At 35.6% G+C, this 23,252-nt stretch overlaps 1 protein-coding gene across 1 annotated transcript in view; it reads right to left on the bottom strand.

The window, feature by feature from the left end:
* Positions 1-23,252, bottom strand: part of LOC135221927 (GTPase-activating protein CdGAPr-like) — a 746,105-nt gene that overhangs the window by 684,853 nt on the left and 38,000 nt on the right. The window contains 1 exon segment of the mRNA XM_064259951.1: positions 7,437-7,825. Coding sequence (XP_064116021.1) covers positions 7,437-7,507 — 71 coding nt within the window. The 5' untranslated portion in view covers positions 7,508-7,825.

The raw sequence follows: 23,252 nt of genomic DNA, 5'->3' as shown, positions 1-23,252 counted from the left end.
ATTATGTAAACAAGGGCATATATACTTCTGAACACTTCCTAACAGTAAAGATAAAATCTTTATATTCTAGCTTTGACTATTTTCCATTTCTCAAATAAATCATACAGTGAATACCAAATGCTTGTCACCGTCCTTATTTCATATTACGCCCTGTGTTCACTTTCGAAGAGATAAATAATGACTAAGCCACATAATCAAAACAGAACCTTCAAAGATGAAAGATATGAGGGGGATATAATTACAACTCCACATACAGGTGTCCTCGTAAATTTGAAATAGGATGAAAAGGCATCGTATATAAATGGGTTTCATCATAATGTAAATAGCATTTGCACATCTGTAAACCGAGTGGCCAGAAATAGTCACAAGAGAGAAAGTAACAATTTTGCCTAAGAAAGTCACAGGAAAAAAAGGTCACATTAATTTACGGTGGACGGTAATAAAGTCACAGGGAGATTTCACAAACAATATTTCTTGGGGGGTTATTATCTTTATGATATTTACATTCTTTTTTTTATGTTTTTACGGTGATGCCCAATGGGTTTGTACTGAACACGACATAAAGGTGGATACATATCGAGTGTAAAAATAAAATCCCCAACGTCCTTGTACTAAACACGCCGCAAAGGTGGACGGTACATGGATACATAGGGGGTTAAAACCTTAGGGGTCACTATTTAAGAAAGATTAATGTGGCTTTTTTTCTGTGACTTTTTTCCCGCGACTTTTTACCTGGATTCAAAACCCATGCAAACAACCATTTCTAACCGGCTACCTAACACATATAAACACACATACACACACAAACGTGCGTGCTAGCATCCTCACGGTATTACATTACTGCATGGGTTTAAGCCCAATGGAAAAAAAGAGGGGGGGGGGGGGGGGGAGGGGGGAGAGGGGAGCGGAGGGGATACTAACGCCGCCCTTCTGATGGCCCATCCTAAAATATAAATTACTCGTGAACAGTTTACCCCATAATTACTGTATGAAAATTCCATTTGCTGGCCGTGTTAATACCTGTATGGTGATTAAATTCCCCAATTTAACGACACAGAGAATGGAAAATAACCATCGAAATCAAGTGTTCGTGATAATGGATTACATCGAACCGCTCAACAAAAACATGTGGCAGGGAACCAAACCCTGGAGACAGAAAGAAAAATAAGAGCTCACGTGTGGCTGATCATATTTATCATCGTCTTTGACAGTTTCATAAAACAGTGGCCGATAAATCAGATATGGAAACATTGCGAATGGTCATATAAAAATTATAATTAAATAAAAAAAATTCTATAAGCAAGAAATAACATGCTTTCTTTAAGCACTACAATGTCACTTTATTCTGACAATGATTTGCATGCAATCTTAAAAAAAATGAATGAATGATTTAAACGCTGATAATTTAACATTCTTAACTGAATATAAAACAGAAACTCATATAACAGATATGGAAAAATTGCGAATGATCAGCAAAAAAAAGAGTATACATATATACACACACACACACACACACACACATATATATATAATATATATAGTATATATATATATATATATATATACATACCATACATACATACATACATACATACATACATACATACATACATATATATATATATATATATATATATATATATATATATATATATATATAGTATATATACACACGAGCAAGAATTAACATGCTTTCTTTAAGCAGTACAACGTCAATTTATTCTGCCAATGATATGCATGGAAACTCTCCCAAAACTCAAAAATAAAAAGAAATTTAAAACAACCAATGCAACATTCTATACTGAATGAAAACAGAAACATACATGATCAAGCGTAACATCATCTGGACGACTAGAGTGCTCTGCTTGACAATAACATATCTCTAATAAGATCAAATTTTGTCCCTGACAGAACAATCAGAATTTCATTAGCATTTGCCTCAATACAGTGTCCATACTCCAAGGCAGGGGCAGCCAGATTTCTGGACTCCGAGATCTACACTAAGACTGAAACCCTTTTACGATCTACCATACTACATAAGGACATAATATTACGTGGGAAAAAATGTTCAAATAGCGCCATAGTACGATAAAACATGAGTACAATTGCCTTACTATATATATATATATTATATATATATATATATATATATATACATTATATATATATATATATATATATATATATATATATATATATATAATTATATATATATATCCGCAAACTGATCTATCCCTTGGAAAACGGAGCCTTGATAGAAAGAGTAAAAATTGGCCGCGAACGAACTGTTTGGCCACCTCTGCTCCAAGGTACAGTTGGACACAGGTTTCCCTGGTACACCTTCTTCAGGGACTTGAAAAATTATATTGTAACAGTGTTTACTGAGGGGGATGGGGGGAGGACTTTTCCTCTCTTAGCAAGAGTTCCACCAATAAGCTCTGGAATTCTTTCAGTGGGAGGAGTCATTAGGTATGGTTGAAGACACACACACACACACACACACGGAGTAAAAGAAAAGAAATAAGAAATCTGAGCAGGTTATATCGCTGTAACTAAGAACACTGTCTCACTTTTAATATAGGTTTGTTTATTAAGATTCCATTTAACTTTCGTCTAAGGCGTTATCTTACCACCGTGTCTGTTATTATATATCTATCATATTCATTACGCAATACTTAAAATTGATAAAAATTTAAGTTATATTGGTATTGGAAAGAATCACGAACATCATAACAGGATATTTTTACCTTATCACGTAAGCCAAGTTTATAGTATCTGTTGCAGTGCGTTTCTTACCAATAATATAATAGGAAGCTATAAAGAGAAGCGCAGCAGCACTTCATTGAACATACCCAAAACTTAGTGAACGTGTTGAAATGTCAGACACCTTAGCTCCTCTCTCTCTCTCTCCCATATTAACACCCTCTAATCTTGACTAAACTAATATAAGCATATATATTTTTTCGAGGGGCGGGGGAGTGGTGTCGGGGATTGAGTTCTTGTTGTTAAGCAGTCTTACAGGTAATGGAATTCTAAAATGTAATTCAAACTGACAAGCTTCTTGCTTTTGCTGTACCGATGTCCTCAGCCTGGCTTTGCTACAACTGAAATGGGTGGAGGACTAGGGGTAAGGTGGGCCTGTTGTGACCCCGATGAGATTGCTCCTGACAAACAAAGAACCCTGCAATATCAAAGTCATAAACAAAGAAAAGGAAATGCCATGATAATATATTTGGTGTCTTCAATGTCATGGAATCACATACACCTTGCATGTAAATTGTGTAATAATGCTCTTACAGGATGTAAAACCAATTAAACGATATTTCTTTAATTGGCTCCTTGTAAAATTAAAACTGCGGTTTCATTAACATTATCATATAATATATTACACATGTTCACAACCACTTCAAAGGTAAGACATACTTGCATCCAAAAAATTCTCGCTATAATACTTCTAGCAACCCATTGCCCAGCACTCTCCGGGTTTTCTCTTTCCTCCATCTTCGTAGGTCTTCCAAATTATAAAAGCTCTTCATTGGCATATCCCCACTTTTTCTCTTAACCAGGACCAGACCTCATGGAAACATAAGATAAAGATTTTCACTTATACCTGTTTTCACAACACTGTCACATCCCTACACATCTCACTATTTCAGCCTTTCACTCTCTCTCTCTCTGTTTATACTACTTTTTTTGGCCATTCCTTTCATTTCTTCTATCTTTTTCTTTAATCTCTCCTCTCTCTCATTCAGCAACTAGATTCAAATTCCATATAGAGTTGTCCCTCGACATTCCCTACGTGCATTTTAAATTATTTGCTTTGAAATAACATTTGCATGGCTCTTGCTACAGGCTATTTCCTACACACACACACACAATATATATATATATATATCTATATATATTATATATATATATATATATATATATCTATATATAATATATAATATATATATATATATATATATATATTATATAGATATATATAATATATAATATATATATATATATATATATATATATATATAGATATATATATATATATATATATATATATATATATATATATATATATATATATATATATATATATATTATCTATATATATATATATATATATATATATGTGTATATCCTTCTTACAACATAAGCCGTTTTAAGTATCGGGTTGTCTGCAATGAAAAAACAACAACACAATGGTCGTTGTAGAATTCGTACTCAGATAAACCTTATATTAACCCTCTGCGCAGTGACACATCTAGACATAGACACACGTATAAACACACACACACACACACATACCTATAGACCAGTACTTGAGTAAAGATTCTTGATTGCGACTAGTTTCGAGGTTTTAACATACCCCATCATCACGCATCTAATAAATAATAAACAAAAACAGTTAAAAATTAAAAAAACCTAAAATAAAATAGAATCAAACACATCAGAACTAACTACCAAGAATTAGAATGTATAAGATATAAAATGTATAAGAATAAGAGTCAAGAGAGAAATAAAGGCCAATACAAGGATAGTTACATACGATACACACAGGATTAAGCACAAAGCAACGCGACTGATTGATCATTGCTACAGAGTGATGGTTTTCTCTGATGGTGCCTAATGTTTCAGTTGTGGGTAGCTCCACGACACTAGACCGATGCCTAATATGGACATGCTGTTGGGAATGCTAATGGCTTGTTTGTTAAGTGGTCTGTTTGTTCTGATTGACCGGCCTAGGGAAAACCACTGGGCCCAACGTTAGCTAATGCCTTTCTTACATATCATGGGGTTAGATGGTTAAAAGAATGCCCTGTATCTTTCAAACGACTTTTGTAAAGACGCTATGGAGATGACACTTTTTATATACATAATATTTCCGATCTACCACTCACACTCCTTTGTTTCTATGTAGAGTACTTAAGCTCGAAGTAAGAAAATATTACATTTCCGTCAGAAACAGAGACTAATGGAAAGCTGGCCTTTCTGGATGTTCTCAAAAGCCGTAAAGATGGTGAGTTTCAAAGCCTACTTCCACAGGAATCTCACCAAATTTTCATCATTTACACCCATTGATTTTCAGAAAAAATTCGTGAATACTTGAGTGACAGACATTCCAGATTTGTTCCGATTATTCTAGCTTATATTTTGAATTTTCTTGTAGCAAAGATCAAGGATATTCTTTTTCATAATGGGTGTTGAATTCATTGACGCATTCAATGGTAAACAACTCCAAAAACTAAGTCAACGTCTTACCAAAGTGACAGTAAACTAAGTTACTACGTATCTTTTATTTGCTTGCCATGCATGAGTAAAAGCAGTTTTTCCTTGAGAAAGGGATTATCTGAATTACTACTGGATTTTACCTACAAGACAGTCTCCGAGTCAGATTCAAGCCTAAAAATATAGTGCACAAGTTTTTCAAGTTTAAAGACGAGGTGCCCACAGAACTGCAGTCACCTGTAGCCTAAAAGTATACTTGTTGTTGCTGTAATGAAACTTATATTGGAAAATCAAAACGCCAGTTTCGGGTCCGTGCCTTAAAACAAACAGGCCACTTAACAAACAAGCATTTAGTGCCATTCGTGAGCATTCCCATCAACATGACCATCCTCTGAGTGTGGATTCTTTTTCTCTGTTAGCCAGTCGGTCTAGTGATGTGGAGCTAACCACAACTGAAACATTATACACCATCAGAGAAAAACCATCATTCTGTACTAATGACCAGGCAGTCGAGTTGCTTTGTTTTAAATTCTGTCTATATTTTGTAACTATCTTTGTATTTGCCTTTATTCGTCTCTTGAAACTTGCTCTTATATATTAAACGGTACCGTCCAATTTCTATTCTTGGTGGTTAATTCTGATGTGTTTAATTTTATTGTATTTTAGTGATATTTTTTAAATTGTATTTGTATACTATTATTTAGATGCCTGATGATGAGGTGTTGCATCTCTCTCTCTCTCTCCTCTCTCTCTCTCTCTCTCTCTCTCTCTCTCTCTCTCTCTCTCTCTCTCTCTCTCTAATAGAGCTGGAAACTTCCTTCTCACTGAGAAATACGAAGTCTGAACGTATGAGAAATTTTTTTTTGAATAATCAGCAAAGCTGCAAACTCACTCTAGCAGAGAACCACAAAACATGAATGCATGAGAAACAACATTTGTAGAACGAAGTACAGGATGGTTCTCCATAAAAATATCAACATTAGATGAAAACTATAAAACCTGTCTTCCAATGAGGTACAACTAGGTTACGCAAACGCCAGAGCGTATCTCATCACATGACAGGATGGGATGTGTCAATGAGATGACTTGGACGCTGATGCCTCTCCACATCTTGGGTATCAACCCAGGAACCACAATCCGGCCGCAGAGATCCTGCCCCCCCCTACCCCCCTCCTCCCCCATCCAAAACTCTCCTCTCTAGCTGAGATCGCACAAGTCTTCTTCTTCTTCTTCTTCTTCACAACGTCCAGCAATACCTGAGTTTCGCGTGCAATGTGTTGGAGTGCACCGTATGTACTTACTGGAAGATACTGAATTTCTGATTCCTCCTGTGCTTTTTCTTCATGCAATCATGGGGATGGGTTACGCATCGTAAAAAGAATACAACAAACATGCCCTTCTAACACTTGTAAAGAAAATGTCTTACGTGTATCCTACTTTATAGTATATATATATATATATATATATATATATATATATATATATATATATAAGATATATATATATATATATGTGTGTGTGTGTGTGTGTGTGTGTGTATGTGTATATATAATTTGTGTATAGATATATATGTATTAATTATGATATATGTATGCTGTATATATGTATAGATATATATGTATATATATGCATGTATATATATATATATATATATATATATATTTTATGAAGGTTGAAGTATCTGCCTATTATGATCTGAATTTGTGGAGGGTAATTTGTACGTTCGTTTTATTTTTTCATTGAAGTCATTAAACAGTTAACTCTATATCTTATTAAATAACACACCACAAACAACACACACCACAGATGATATATATGTAATGTATTGTATGGCTATTGTATGTAATATTACAGACATATATATATCGTATAATATATATATATAAGTATATATACATACTGTTAATGGACTTCAATAAAAAAAGAAAATACTACATATACTCTACAAAGTCAGATGATAATTGCCAGATACTTCAACCTTCATAAAAGATTAACACAAAACTCACGAGCGAGTGAAATATGAAAAAGAAAACTGAAGATATCAAGTAAAGAGAAGGGGACCAATTAGGGGAACTGGAGAGAGAGAGAGAGAGAGAGAGAGAGAATAATATGAAGGGAAAGGGAGTATAAATTAGAAAATGAAATGGAAAGCTCTTAAGTCCAAAAGAATGAAAAATTTTCCTTTTTTTTTTATTGAGATGACAGAATCTTACCATATTGTCCTCCGCTTCTTCCTCTTGACCCGTCGGATGAAGGACAAGTCAAGACTGTAGGACCTCAACATCCTGACAGTTTCCGGTGAGTATCCTTCAGCAAGTGTCCAAGAGAATCTAAAGGTCCCAGAAAATCTACTAGAGGTCGTCTGCCATTAACAGCGTCATCTTTTCGTGAAGCAGAGCCAGTCGCCGTTTCCACAATTAGAGGACGCTCTCTATACTAGGCTCAGTTCGTATTAATCACTTAATTCTTTCGATAGACAACATCACAAGATCATTACCATGAAAATTTCGCGAATCTCACAGAGGAGATCATATTCACCACTCGATTTCAAAATCCTTTACAACATTTTTCATAACATGACAATTTGCACACAAATTTATTCCTATCAAAAAATATTCAAGACAATTAGCTTACTGATATTCACTATTTTTTTTTTCAGTTAAATAAAAAATCAGAACACAAAACTTAACACTTTCACAAACATGAGCAGAGTTGAATAACAGATATGCGAAACGAATTGCTTCCTTCTCAACTTTACAATCGGTTCCAGCATTTTCACTCAATTATAATTTCAACGAGCATAACAGTGTACAAATAATGTCAAATTTTGGGGGAAAATTCAATTGAGATAGAACTTTTTCATTTAACAAAATACGTAAGGAATTCCGCTGTCAGTAGCACTATCACATCGCACGTACACACACAAAAAGCAAGACATGAGATTTAATACCTGAAGAAAAAATAAAATATTCAATGGTCATAATCACTACAGTAGTTCTACTGTTCATGACACAAAAACTTGAAGACAGAATTGATACAAATTTCATTAACATAAACGCTTGCAGTAAAATAAATTGCTTGTGACTGCACACTGCACAGGTGGATAAACAAAAACTTTTGGTTAACCTAAACCCAGGTATAGATATATAGATATATATAATATAATATATATATATTATATATATATACACACACACATATATATGTGTGTGTGTGTGTGTGTATTGATGACGTTCGTACTCCCTGCATCTTTCACAAAATTTATAAAGAGCAATACAATTTTTACAATATTTTCGAAGAAATAAAATATTTAATACAATATGTTAATTATAAAAGCAAAGCACAAATTCCCCTTGACGTATACTATCCATATATGATCACGGGTAAAAACACTACCATCACAGAAAAAAACAATCTTAAAAAAATGTCGTGGGGAAAAAAATCACCATGACATGATTTACTTTTTCAGGACGAGAAAATATTCCAAAAGAAGCCACAAATGATAGCTGGATGTCTCTTTGCAATCTTCCCTGCAATGATAACATCTATAGGCACACTGGAGAAGAAAACGGATTCTTAAATATAAATATAAATATAAACATATACACAAATCTATACAACACAAAAAATGCTAATATATCTAAATTCTGCATATGGCTCATTACACAATAACAACGCTCTATATACTATATTTCCTCGGTTCAAAAACGCTCTGCTGCGTTAGAACCAATCCAATCTAACGAAAGTAGATGATGTTACGGTCACTTAACTCATCACATTGATTATGGCAATTCGTTGCTCATTCACTGTCATCAAAGAGGAAGTCTCATTGAATTTTACACGAAAGGAAAATTGACATTTAAGTATAAACTTCAATGCTCCTTCCGTGAGTTAGAGAACGATCAATACTGATGAGCTTATTACAATTTAATTGTCTTAGTAAGACAAATGTAAGTGGAATTCGGCGAAGGTACACAGACGCATATACATATTTATATATATACATACATAACATACACACACACGCACACATTTTATATATATATATATATATATATATATATATATATATATATATAAACTAATATAAAATTTTTCGTAATTTTCTCCAGTTTTTGCCTTGAAGATAAGAAAAAATACAATAACCTTGATTGTGTCTTAAAATAATAGAAGTTACAAGCACAATCTATATATACACACACATATATGTGTATATTATACATACACATACACACCATATACCCTGCTAGAAATCAAGTGCGGAGAGGATATCAACTGAAGAAAAGTTTAGATGTGAATGAAGAATCTTTCAGGTTTTGTTACAGAAATATACCCGTGTATAATTTGTTTTTTTAAGGGGCTAATGATCTTACGTGTACCACACTAGCCACAAAAGCCGAGATCAAAGTCCGAGCTCCATTTTGGGTGAGCGGCCTCAAGGAAGTCGGACGCGACTTTCAGTCCTTATCGCAAAATGCGAAACATCACGCAACAAAGACAGAACGGAAAAAAAAAAACAGAGGAGGAAAAGGAACCCTAACCCCACCGAAACTCTCTGAATCCTGCAGGATGTAATTAAGTCATTAGGAACAGTGCAGGAGTGTAGAACTGATGGCAGAGTGTGACGGATGAGTCCGCACACACAGACAGACAGACTTACACACTGTTACACACTGACTCATCAGGTAAGTATGACGGGTCCTCTTTCATCACAGCAGAAAAGCTAACATGTTATTCGGACTCATTAAGAGTGATTCACTAAGAACCAATTTTTCTCTTCTACTGATTCTAATCTGCACTTCAGGACGGGGAAAAAAAATCTGAGTAACTACAAGATTGAAAGGTTCCTTGTAAAGAAATCTTAATTTATATTAAAAATGTAATGGCAACAGCTCTCAATAAACTAAAAAGTTAAAAATTAAAAAGTACTTTCAAAGGCAAAATAATTATAAGTACAGGACTTGGATCCGTCTCGAAACGTCGGCATCGAAATAAACTGTTAAAGGATGAGATGCCTTTCCTTTCTTTGAGCTCCAGCTACGGCACTTGTGTGTATATAAAATATAAATGTGTATATATATTATACACATATATATATTATAATTTTATATATATATATATATATATATATATATATATATATATATATATATATATATATATATATATATATCCTCTGTGCAGGAATAGCTAACGACCGCTGGATTCTCACTTGAAAGACCAGAGTTCGGTCCCAATGTGAGTCAGAAATCTATACTATGTATATAAATATATATATATATATATATATATATATATATATATATATATATATATATATGTGTGTGTGTGTGTGTGTGTGTGTGTGTGTGTGTGTGTGTGTGTGTGTGTGTGTGTCTATATAGAGTATGACTGTTCACGTGTGACTGCTTAAATAAAGTTATCATTGACACATTATTTCTCAAAAACATTTCCTAAATGCTACACTTCCCCGTTACACCACCATCACGAGGCTCAGCATTCTAACTTTCAGGCTTCCCTCTTATCTAAGATGTGACGTCAAGGAAGTCTATGTATATGTATATGTATATGTGTATATATATATATATATATATATATATATATATATATATATATAAGCATTAAGGGACAAAATGTCTCCTGTAATGTCTAATTCGCTCTACTGAGGAATTAATATATTTTTCACATATGTTAACCGAAGGGGAATTTTTTTAGTTGATAAGAAATTCGTCAGCTCAAGGACTCGCACCAACATGCATGGAAATATAATATTCCGAGGTAGAGCGAATTAGACATTAAAGGACGACATTTGTAGTTTAATGTTTGTAAATGAATCAAGATGATGTGATAAAATTCATACATTTTATATACATATATATATATATATATATATATATATATATATATATATATATATATATATATAGAGAGAGAGAGAGAGAGAGAGAGAGAGAGAGAGAGAGAGAGAGAGAGAATCACTACTAAAGGGATTAAAATAAACCTGACAATACATCTGCAAAACTTTCAGATAAATATACTGGATGTTTAGCAAAAAGACCACCCGATTGTGAAACGGTTTCTTCAAAAATACGCAGACCGCATGGCGCCAAAGCACTGAGCAACGCTTCATAATATATATATATATATATATATATATATATATATATATATGTGTGTTGTGTGTGTGTGTGTGTGTGTGTGTTGTGTGTGTCTGTGTCTGTGTGTGTGTGTGTGTATCTATATAATATTTTTTAAGTATTCGACCCCTACTTAACCTAATAGAAAGTGATGGTGGCAAGAGTTGACACTGAACATGCTTCTACCACTGGATGATAATAATAATAATTAATAATAATAATAATAATAATAATAATAATAATAATAATAATAATAATAATAATAATAATAATTATTATTATTATTATTATTATTATTATTATTATTATTATTATTATTATTCTGAAGATGAACCCCATTCATGTGGAACAAGCTTACAGAGGCCACCTTCTTGAAGTACAAGCTTCCAAAGAATATGGGGCTCTTTTGAAAGAAGTAACAGACGGCAACAAGATAAACAGAGAGAAAACATCAGTTCTTAAGACAAAAAAAACGAATTCATAAATAAATACATTAAAATGAAGGCTAATTAAAAAATATATGGAGAATTGCTCTAGGGAAATAATGCGATGCATATTCGTTCGAACTTTTGAGGTTCCAGCGGCTCAACCTCCTCAGAGAGGAATAATGGACTTCTGGAACCGAGAAGTTCAACAGTGAGGCGCATTTGCTGCATATTGGTGCTGCCATTCAGCAAATCTGTTCGCTCTCGGCAGGAAAGGAGGATCAGGGATCTACGGTGAATGTGAAAGATCTCTGTTCAAAAACAACTTATGAAAAATTGACAAACAAGAGACCATCCGCCTATGGTTCAAGTTTTAACTGCTAATGCAACGAAACAGAAACCTACCACCATGGACCACTCTAAGGGCGAAGGCAGGAGCAGACATCCACACAGGAGAACAGTATTCTAATAAAGGAAGGACAAATAACCCAAATCATGTTGCACCTATTTTATAGCTGCTAGAAATATATGAAACTACGTACAACACCCAACTACCGGGAGGCTTTTGCTGACCCTTCCATTAGATGTCTCTCAAAAGTAACAGACGCTAGATGCTAGTCAAAAGTTACACTAAGTATAGTTAAAGGTTCAGACTCATCGAGCAGAGTCCCATCCACCCGAAGAGGAGGATGGGATGGAGAATCAAATTTTCGTTTTACTGGAGTTCATCCTCAAACCATATAGCCTTCACTTATCACCAATCCGCTACAATAAACAATTAGACTTCCTTGTCATTTCAATGATAGCAGTTTTTTTTTTCTTCTTTTTTTAACGAAAATTTAGAACAAGCAATCTTAGTTAAAACTACGACGCTCTCTTGATCACACATGAAGCTGTAGAGGTTACGATCTATTTCTGCAAAACGTAGCAGTAGCCACAGAAGTTTACATAAAATCGACGACCTTTCACTAAGTAAATTTAGAGGAAAATGGGAAAACAAACACAACTTACAGGCATAGTTCCGACAGAAAGTGTTATTTCAAGAAAAAAGAAACCTTACTAAGTTAAGTATATCTTAGTTTAACCAGACCACTTAGCTGGTTAACAGCTCTCCTAGGGCTGGCCCTAAGGATTAGATATTTTTACGTGGCTGGGAACCAACTGGTTACCTAGCAACGGGACCTACAGCTTTTTGTGGGATACGAACCACATGTTTTAGAGAAATGAATTTCTAATCACCAGAAACAAATTCCTCAGTTCCACGTTGGCAGAGCGGGAAATCGAACTCGGGACTACCGAATCGGTAGGGGATCACGTAACCCACTAGTCAATAAGGAACTAAGAAACCTCACTAAGAACAGTATTATCTCCCTACAAGGAAAGTTTACTCCTCGGTGATAGCGTTCACCGGCAAGTTACACCTACTAGCTAGGTTCAGAGACATTAATATCGATGTCCTCAGTAATTGAGAGAGAGAGAGAGAGAGAGAGAGAGAGAGAGAGAGAGAGAGAGAGAGAGAGAGAGAGAGAGATTCACGTCAAAGAAAATCCAAGACAAAGAGAGCAACCAATAATCCATTTAATTAAGAGCAAAGGCTAATGGAAAGGGTTAACTACTCTCCTTTCGTAGGTTTGGCCACGGCCCCTCCCCCCCACACAAAAAATTAGAACGAAGATAGGTGTGACTTTATACACAAGAAGAGATTGCATCTCTGCCTTGCAAGAATAACTAAATTTTAGCCAGTAAAAGAGAACACGGCCAATAAGAGGAACCCAAACCTTGTCATTTACACAGGTTTGTTACACATTTTTCACCATATAATACATATTGGGCCGACAGTCAAGAGCTGCGTTCCAAATCTTATGATTTTGTAGGGCTAGTCATAACATTAAAATTACTTTGCAGAAGTCTGCAACCTCAATCAGTTGACAGTGGCTGAACATACGGTCGTCAAGTAAAGAGGGAAAGTCAATCAGAAAATGGACATTTTTACTCAACAGCCTTCAAACCTGACCAGCGCAGCAGAAACAAATGCGTATCATTCTTGATCACACAATGTGATGAAACAAACGAACACCCGCCTAAGAAGATTCAACCGATAATGTAGGCAAAAGGCAAAATGACAAACATACACAAACACAGTACAGTGTTAATCCAGGTGTCTAATAGGTGGGAATACACTACCAGGCAACAACTGTTTGATTATGCATGATAAAAAAAATCGAAAAGTAATTCACTTCCTCGGTCAAGTTGTCACGAACTTCAATATCAAGCTTTCGCCAATAATACATCATTATGGTGTGTTACTGGCAGCCCTATTAATTCAGTGAAAAAGAAAGAAAAAAAAAAAAAAAAAAGTAAAAAAAAAAAAAAAAAAGTGTTGAATTCCTTCAAAATCTTGAACGCGCACATTTTCATATATGCAACATCAGTGAAGGAGCAATAGTCCACAACAAAACCTTTCGTGCCTAATTCACATTGACCTGGAAACTTTAAAAAAGGAAGCAAGACTGAGAGCACAACACCGAACAAAAGTGAAATGAATAAAACTGAACTTCAAACGGCCTTCCGCCGCAACAAACGCAATACGATAGGGCAACGCCAAAACGCCATTATTAAGGTCCTGCTCAAAGGCTCAAGTTATTGTAAATCGGAATATAAATCTGGCTTCGCATGCGATTTCTCTAAGCGTCAAGGATAATGACGAAGATTCAACAGAGGGAAGGTGCGTGTTTACTGGGGTGTCCCGGTTAAGAAATAATCTTATTGCAGTATTTGAATAGAATATGAAATTTAGGCCAAAGGTCTAGCGCTGGGATCTATCAGGTCATTCAGCGATGAAACATAAACTGACACAAAAGGTTTGAAAGGTGGAATAGGAGAAAAGCCTGGCAGTTGCACAATGAAACAATTGTTAAGAGAGAGTGGAAAGTAAGACGGAAGAAATTACGAACGGAGGTACAGTAAAGGAATGAAAGGGGGTTGCAGCTACTTTCCGAAGGGACGCTGCCAAGAGCCTTAAGTAATGCCCACTGTCGGCACTATCCGGGCCGCCCCCACCTCGCCAGGGTTTAAAAAATAGTTAAGTATACCTTAGTTTTACCAGACCACCGAGCTGATTAAAAGCTCTCCTAAGGCTGGCAAGAAGGACAATATATCTTTATGTGACTATGAACCAATTGATTACTTGGCATCGGGACCTACAGCTTATTGTAGGATCCGAACCACATCGAGAAATTAATTTCTATCACCAGAAATAAATTCCTCTGGTTCCTCGTTGGCAGAGTGGGGAATCGAACCAGGACCCTCCGATAGGTGGTCGAGTACCTTGCCGACTCGTCCAACGAGGAACTCACCTTCCCCGGGTTATTTTCTTGTAGACATGGACAGAAATCAATGAATCGACATCATGTACAAGAATGAAACTCGTCCGGAACAATAAACAAGCGAAGTTTTCAGGATAAAGACAAGACGAATGTGAGGTAACGAGAGAGACAACCATACAAACAAGAACTCTTCCAAGCATAACATTATCTAACCATTTCACAGTATGACAAAATCAACAAAAACAATTGAATAAAAATATTCCAAAAGCATTCAAGCTTATATCAAAAAATGAATTTTCGTTGTCAAAGTTGCTCGTCATTCAAATAAATGTCAAATGTCCCACATCCCCTACCTGAGCGCGCGCAAAAAAAAAAAAAAGCGGAAGAAAAGTGAAGGGCAGGTAACAATATACCAGAGGAAACTTCATATTTCACCGTCGAATGCAATCGGATATGAAATTCTCCAACCAAATACAGATTTTCGAGCGCAGCTGAATCTGACATGAAAACAAATACCCAATAGAGCTTCAGAATTACTCATCAAAATTGGACGCAAAACAGAACCTTTGCGGTTTGTGATTCAATTCTCTTCCGGCTTCATTTTCGATATTTATTATAGCCTTGGTCGTGCAACAACTCGAAATCTGCACCATTTATTTCCAGGATGACATAAATCCAGGGATGCTGATGGAAAAATTGGGAAGCGCCACGCGATTCCGAGTATGCGAGAGAGAGAGAGAGAGAGAGAGGAGAGAGAGAGAGAGAGAGAGAGAGAGAGAGAGAGAGAGAGAAATTAATATCGCACAAACTTGTTCTAAATTTTCAGCCAAATGCAACATAAATTAATAAATATAAAGATGCAAACAAAAGCAAGAATATATAGAAGAACGAACTCAAGTCTAAAACTTGATAACCAAAGTAAAAAGAAATTAGTCAAGAGAATGGCTGTGAAAATATCAGCAGGGACAGACAATTGCTTGCAGTGGCTTTTTCGTTTTAGTGATTCTAGTAGCATTTCGATCCCATCGGAAGGTTTTTCTTCTGGTCAACTTCCATCAGCTTCCATTTGAAACTGAGTCTCAAGAGGTCGTCTTCACTTTTACGTGATTATGTTTAATGTTGCTAAGTTTACTAACGACAGTGCCGTCTTCACTTTTACGTGATTATGTTTAATGTTGCTAAGTTTACTAACGACAGTGCCGTCTTCACTTTTACATGATATGGTTAACGTTGCTAAGTTTTATAAAGACAGCGTAAAAATACTGTGAATAAAGAGCACAAGTTCATATCTTGGTTGATATTCTTACCGCAATTTTCCAACAGTGTACCAATTTAGTAACAAATCTTCAGCTTCAGAGAGGGTCAAACGTCAAGTCACTATTTTTAAGACGTGACCTATCGTCCGTTCGCCCAGACCAATGTCCCCTCATTCTGTATAGACTACTTTTGCAAGGGATTGTGGAGAATTGGCCTCGGGCTGGATGAAGGGAAGTCTAATGTTTAATTTGGAGTTCTTTATTAGTTGACTACTGAGTTACTAATGAATGGAAATTAGATTGCATAATATTGTGATTAGGCTACATCGTTACTTTCATTATGATAAATTGTGCTGGCACTGTTTATTACATTATTATTATTATGGAGATCTTATTTTTTGTCAGTTCCTTTGCCAGATATGTCTACTGTGGCTTCTAAATTACAAGTTGGAATTGGAATATAGAACTTAGGCCAAATGCCAAGCGCTGGGACCTATGATGTCATTCTGCGCTGAAAGGGAAATTCAGCGTAAAAGGTTTGACAGGTGTAACGGAAGGAAAACCTCAAAGCAGTTGCACTATGAAACAGTTGTTAGAGGGTGGAATATCAGATGGAAATAAGAGAATATGAACGGAGATAGAGTAAAATGAATGAGAGAGATTGCCGATAAGGGTCGAAGGGTCGCTGCAAAGAACCGTAAGTAATGCCTGCAGTGCACCACGTGAGGTGCACTGACGGTGCTACCTCTCCTAAGGGGTCTATAATAATAGTAATAACATGACGATGATGACAAAGAAAGAGAGATACACTTCGTTGTTGATGTATTATAGACTTTGATGTATATAAATAGAACCAGTAAGGTGACTGAATAATAAAATACTTTACAATTTATTGTATTCATGTACTCTACATGAACCGTTACTACTAAATACAGAGGTGCATATAAGAAGTCAAACCCTGACAATCGATAAATAGAAAAAACGTGGTACAAACGCTGCCAGTATCACTAATATGGAGGCTTTCCTTGATTAGCGCGATGTTTATTCAAGTCACTAAAGCCGACAGAGCAGCAATGCTGTCTGTGCCAATATCCTTCAACTCACACTTGCAGCTTCATAAATCAGGGAAAGATGTCATATTCTCTGGAATATTAAAACTTGAGATCCATGTGTGTATAACACTTCTAAAAAGGAAGTGTTTCGTGTGAATTAAGAAGCCGCTGTAGTGTTCTGTGGTGAGGTGAAATGCTCTACACACAAAAATGGCATCCAGGGGGATACATAGATGAGAGTATAATTCGACAGTCTGGCAACATGGATGCATTTCGTACCTTCGCGAGCTGTTCATATTCTCGCCCACTTTAGGACCTGGATCTAGGACAGTTGGCCCAATTTCCGAAGCTTTAATCAATAATCCCGCCACCTCTCTCTCTCTCTCTCTCTCTCTCTCTCTCTCTCTCTCTCTCTCTCTCTCTCAATGCACCTGTAATGTTATTTTGTCTTCCTTTCCTTTAGTCGAAAAACAGAAGAAAAATAAATCATTCCTTCCACAAACAAGCTCATCATTACTGAAAGAGCAACTCCATTACGCCAGTACAACCACATCAATAATTGTAAAATAAAAAAACATACTATATATATATATATATATATATATATATATATATATATATATATATATATATATATATATATAAATTCAGCGAGATACCCGAGGTTCATCCCCATATACTTAAACACCTTTTGGATCAGTGTCCTGTGAAGAAAAAATCTTCTGGGGGCCAGGGAAGTGAAGTACTACATATAAGGTAACCCACAGAAAAGGCAGACGCCACGGGGCCATCAACCTCAATTAATTTTGTGAGAACTGGAACGCAAACTGTTCTGACTACACGCACAAATACATACTAGGTATATACATACACACACACACACACACACACATATATATATATATATATATATATATATATATATATATATATATATATATATACATATAATTTATAAAATTTCACCTTCAACACTGTACCAAGTGTAACTCTCAATTCACAGATATTTTTTGCGATGTAGTTGATAGTCCTGCAAGCTCTGTCGTATACAACGACCCACTACAGCATACTGGCTATCAAGTATCTGATTCACTGCTTAGATCGACAAAGGTGTCATGGTCCAATATCATTCCTCTCTTGCCAGGATTCAACGCTTGCCTTTTTGCTACATATTTTCCCAATGTCTTTTTCCTTCGAGGTGATAGCACCAACGAGGGAAACAGCCTTTCTGTTCCTAAAGTATGCAGAGATGAAGGGTGCTACCTACACACACGTTTCCTTTACCCTTACCCAGGCCCTGGAATCCGTTTCATGTAGTAGAGTGGATTGGAAGATGGAAAGCTGGGCGCAACCCCCGGACCTAGCAAACATCAGCCGAAGCACTGCACCCACAATGGCTGATTGCACTTGCCAAAGGTAACCCCTTTTACCCGATACATCTGTAATTGTAATAATCACCATGGCTTCTTTATATTGTCAGTATGTTGACCTTTATGGTACGTAGGATTTATTTGAGTATTACCATTGTTAAACTCTTTGTACAGTAATTTATTTACAATTGTCTGCGCCTGTAATAACAATTGTTTTTTGAATTTTACATTTTTACGGATTAGTGGTCCCTCCCCAGTGGCAGAGGGGCATTTTGCGGATCTTGTTGGAGAGCTGGCAGACTTTTCTGGGCCATCACTTGAAGGGGTCATTGTCCTGCCTGTTGTAGTTGCTGCTTGGGATTATCACACACACCATATATATATATATACTATATATATATATATATATATATATATATATATATATGGATATATATATATATATATATATATATTGGATACCCTGCCCTTGGATGTTGCAGCCTTTTTGATCAGTCCTCCTTTTATATTTTGAAGGATCTTTTGGATCATTCAAATAACCTGTGATCCTTTCAGGACTCCATCATTTCCCTTGGTTCAGTTACAAAGCCAAGGGACCTCGCTGTGATCAGGTAAGGTCGACCCTTCTCTTTTAAATATTAAATTTCCCAGCAATTTTATTTGGATTACGGCTTCTGAATCCTGTTTTTGGGTCCCTAGTCCCCGACCCCCCCCCCCCCAAAATCCTTGATTAAGTATACTCAGATGTGGAGTTTGGCACTTCCTTCGCCGGAAGGCAGACGTTTTAAAAAGTATATTATATATATTATATATATATATATAAATATTAATTATATATATTATTAATATATTATGTGTTGATTTGTGTGTTGGTGTGTGTGTGTGGTTGTCCTCCTCCTTTGTTTCTGAACCCCCTCCTTCTTTTTGAGTGTGGGTTTTGTTGCGTCCTATCTGGTAATAGTGTAAGAGTATTTTGTTGATGTTCAATTAAGGCTTGCGAGTCTTTCATTTTTGTGTATTTCGAATTTCAGCTCCTACTTCTGCCTTTAGTCCATGTGTTAAAATTTAAGCGATTTTTCTCAAGCGCTTAATTTCACCCCCTGAATTGGTTTTGCACACCTTGCTTTAAGCCACTGTGGTACGATTCCACCTATTGTGGATTTCGTATCCTGTTTAGTGAATACTGGTTTCAGTAATTTTACCAAGCGTACGATGCGGTGGTGAAACCACGCCCATCACAATGTGGCTCATACATACATATATTAATACATATACATACATACACACACACACACTCACACACACACACACACACACACACACACACACATATATATATATAAATATATATATATATATATGGTAATATTACTATAAATATATATATTCCTTGCAACATTCTTGAGATAATGAATCTCACAGTCTACTACAGCCTGACTGCGACCCACTACAGCCGACTACCCACAAGGTACTTTGATTTAATGCTGAGTTAACAGAAGGACGAAGGATTTTGATGGAAAAAGCTTATGACGCTTCACACAGATCTTTGTTTATTCGATTCTCTCATTTTCATTTACTTTTTTTCGTCAAGCTAGACATTTTCATTCAAGTTTAAAAACTGTGCTCAACTATATTTCAGTGAGATGTGACTCAGGGCTTCCAAATTCGTATTTTATTCCCAATTCTTGTATGATCTCCATCAAGGAGGATATCGATGACAATAAGGTACCTTGCGTGCGAACCTTTGAAAGCATTAAAAATGGTCATAAAAATAAAGCAGAAAAGAGATGAGACCTCCTGCATAAATATTGACATGTTATCTTTTATGCTATAATGCACTTAGGCAGTAATGCCCTCCATTATTAGGGACAAGTGTCCAAGTTCTGGAAAAATCCATGGTAGTTATATGCAAAATATATATATATATATATATATATATATATATATATATATATATATATATATATATGAATGATTTTTATCACATCACCGTGATTTACATACAAGCATTTAGCTACATTGGAGAGAGAAGAGAGAGAGACGAGAGAGAGAGAGAGAGAGGAGAGGAGAGAGAGGAGAGAGCAGCTGGTGGCAAAACTTGTATTCTCAGTTCCAAATCCGGCTCTTTGCCAGCCAAGGCGCCACAGAGGCCTTTACCTACACAGTTTCCCTCGCTACTTTCCCACGGGGATGTTTAAAATATTCCCTGAGAATTCTTCTTAAATCAGTATTCTTCTCTAATATTTTACTCCAAACAAAATGACGAACAAATGATGCTGAGAGGAAGGAAAAAGGAAAGACCTAAAAGCCTTTTTTTTATAGTTAATTCCTTAAAAGACTTCAGCATTATATTCTTTTTTCATTTGAGACTCCTCACTGCACCTAACAAAAGAAGTGTGTTCGTTTCATTTCCGCTTCAATTCTTCCTCTCTAGAATCCTTACATCTATGCCTGCTTAGTATCTCTCTCTCGCTCTCTCTCTCTCTCCTCTCTCTTCCTTCTCTCTCTCTCTCTCTCTCTCTCTTTTATATATATATATATATATATATATATATATATATATATATATATATATATATATTATATATATATATATATACATATAACATAAAACATACATACGTGAATGAATACATATGCATATACACCACAATATATATATATATATATATATATATATATATATATATTATATATATATAGTTGAATAGTAGTATTGCAATAATGGCCTTTAATAGGATCAAGTTCTACACTATCAATTCAGCGTGGGAAAACTTAAGGAAACGCTGGAATTTTCTTAAATGACATTTTCGTTTAAAAATTTATTAATAACAATCCTACTGGCAGCACCTTACAGGAAGAGATGCGTGGAAGAAAACTAAACTATACACATTGAACTCCTTGATCCTCGACTCACAAGTGCAGCCACACTTGACGTTCGTTCGTTCATAAACCCAAGCATTTTCGAATTCCCTACACAGCCGTATACACACGAAAGGCCTCACAAAAACTGCATTATTTCACATCCCTGGAGGAGCTTCTCCGTCATCCAGGCAAGTTATGTAGTAAATAACAACGAGCAGACCAGCCACGATAAGCATCTAGAAGCCGTTACACGAAGAGCAGCACCAGACGGCCCCCAGCAATATACAAATAGCCTCCCGTAAAGGCCACTTCCAGCAACATTATGCGGGGACATTAGACCGTAAGGTAAATCAAGCAGTAGGGGGCGGGAGGATAAGCTTATAGTGTTCGGTGTTATTGTTATCATGGGAGGACTTCGACTTTCTCTGAGTTTTGCTTCCCAAGTACCTTCACCTATGCAGTAATGGCCTCCATAATTAGGGACTAGTGTCCAAGTTCTGGAAAAATCCAATGGTAGTTTTATGCAAATTTTTTTATATATCATACATATATATATATATATATATATATATATATATATATTATATATATATATATGAATATTTATCACATCACTGTGATTTATATTCAAGCATCAAGCTACAAATGTCGTTTACAATCCAATTCGCTCTGCCCCGGAAATCACATATTTATATACCTATGTGTAAGGCGAAGGGGGACTTTTTGGTTGATACATGAGACGATGAACTTACCAATTAAAAAAAAATCCCCCGAGGTAGGGCGAATTGGATATTAAACGATATTTGTAGTTTAATGCTTATATATTTTACTTGAAGCTTCCGTTATCAACGCAGTACACATTTTAAAAGATGCTAATAAAACACACAAGTAATAAAGCCACGGAAAAGGTCAACCATCAATAAAAGCAAAAGCACACAAAATTACTTAAAACTAACGACCAGCCACATACCATACCGACCGGGCATGAAATACCAATTACATACTTCATATTGAACCAAGTATGTTTAACGGTTCCACGATATATAACGGAACACTACATCACCCCAAAACAAATGCTTTCAACAGTTCTTGCTAAGCTCCAATGAACTGTGTCGGACACAGAGTTCAGAACACTCGAGGAACTGGTGCTGACTTCCGATGATGAGCCGCTTCAGACGGAGGAGACACCTGGAACGACCGCACAAGCACAAACACTGCAGGCATATGGATCGACAGGCTCACCGTTGCCTTCCGTTTGTTTTATGCTGCTGGTGGCGTTGCTTTTAAATATAAATATATATATGTGTGTGTGTGTGTGTGTGTGTATGTGTAATGGTGTATGTATGTATATATATATTAGATATATATATATATAATATATATTATATAATAGATATATGTAAATATATATATATATATATATATAGAAATGAATTAATCCACAGATATGTATATATATATATATATATATATAAATATATATATAATATAGTATATAAAAACATATAAATAAAGCAAATGCCATACAGGAAAGTGAAACAACGGAGCGGTGCGACTTATTGTCCTTTCCTTCAAGGCATTTGCCTTTATTTATACGT

This window comes from Macrobrachium nipponense, chromosome 3 (genome assembly GCF_015104395.2).
Source record: "Macrobrachium nipponense isolate FS-2020 chromosome 3, ASM1510439v2, whole genome shotgun sequence".
Taxonomy (NCBI): Eukaryota; Metazoa; Arthropoda; class Malacostraca; order Decapoda; family Palaemonidae; genus Macrobrachium; species Macrobrachium nipponense.
The sequence above is the reverse complement of the archived record's forward strand: the minus strand, read 5'-3'. Positions and strand labels throughout refer to the sequence as shown.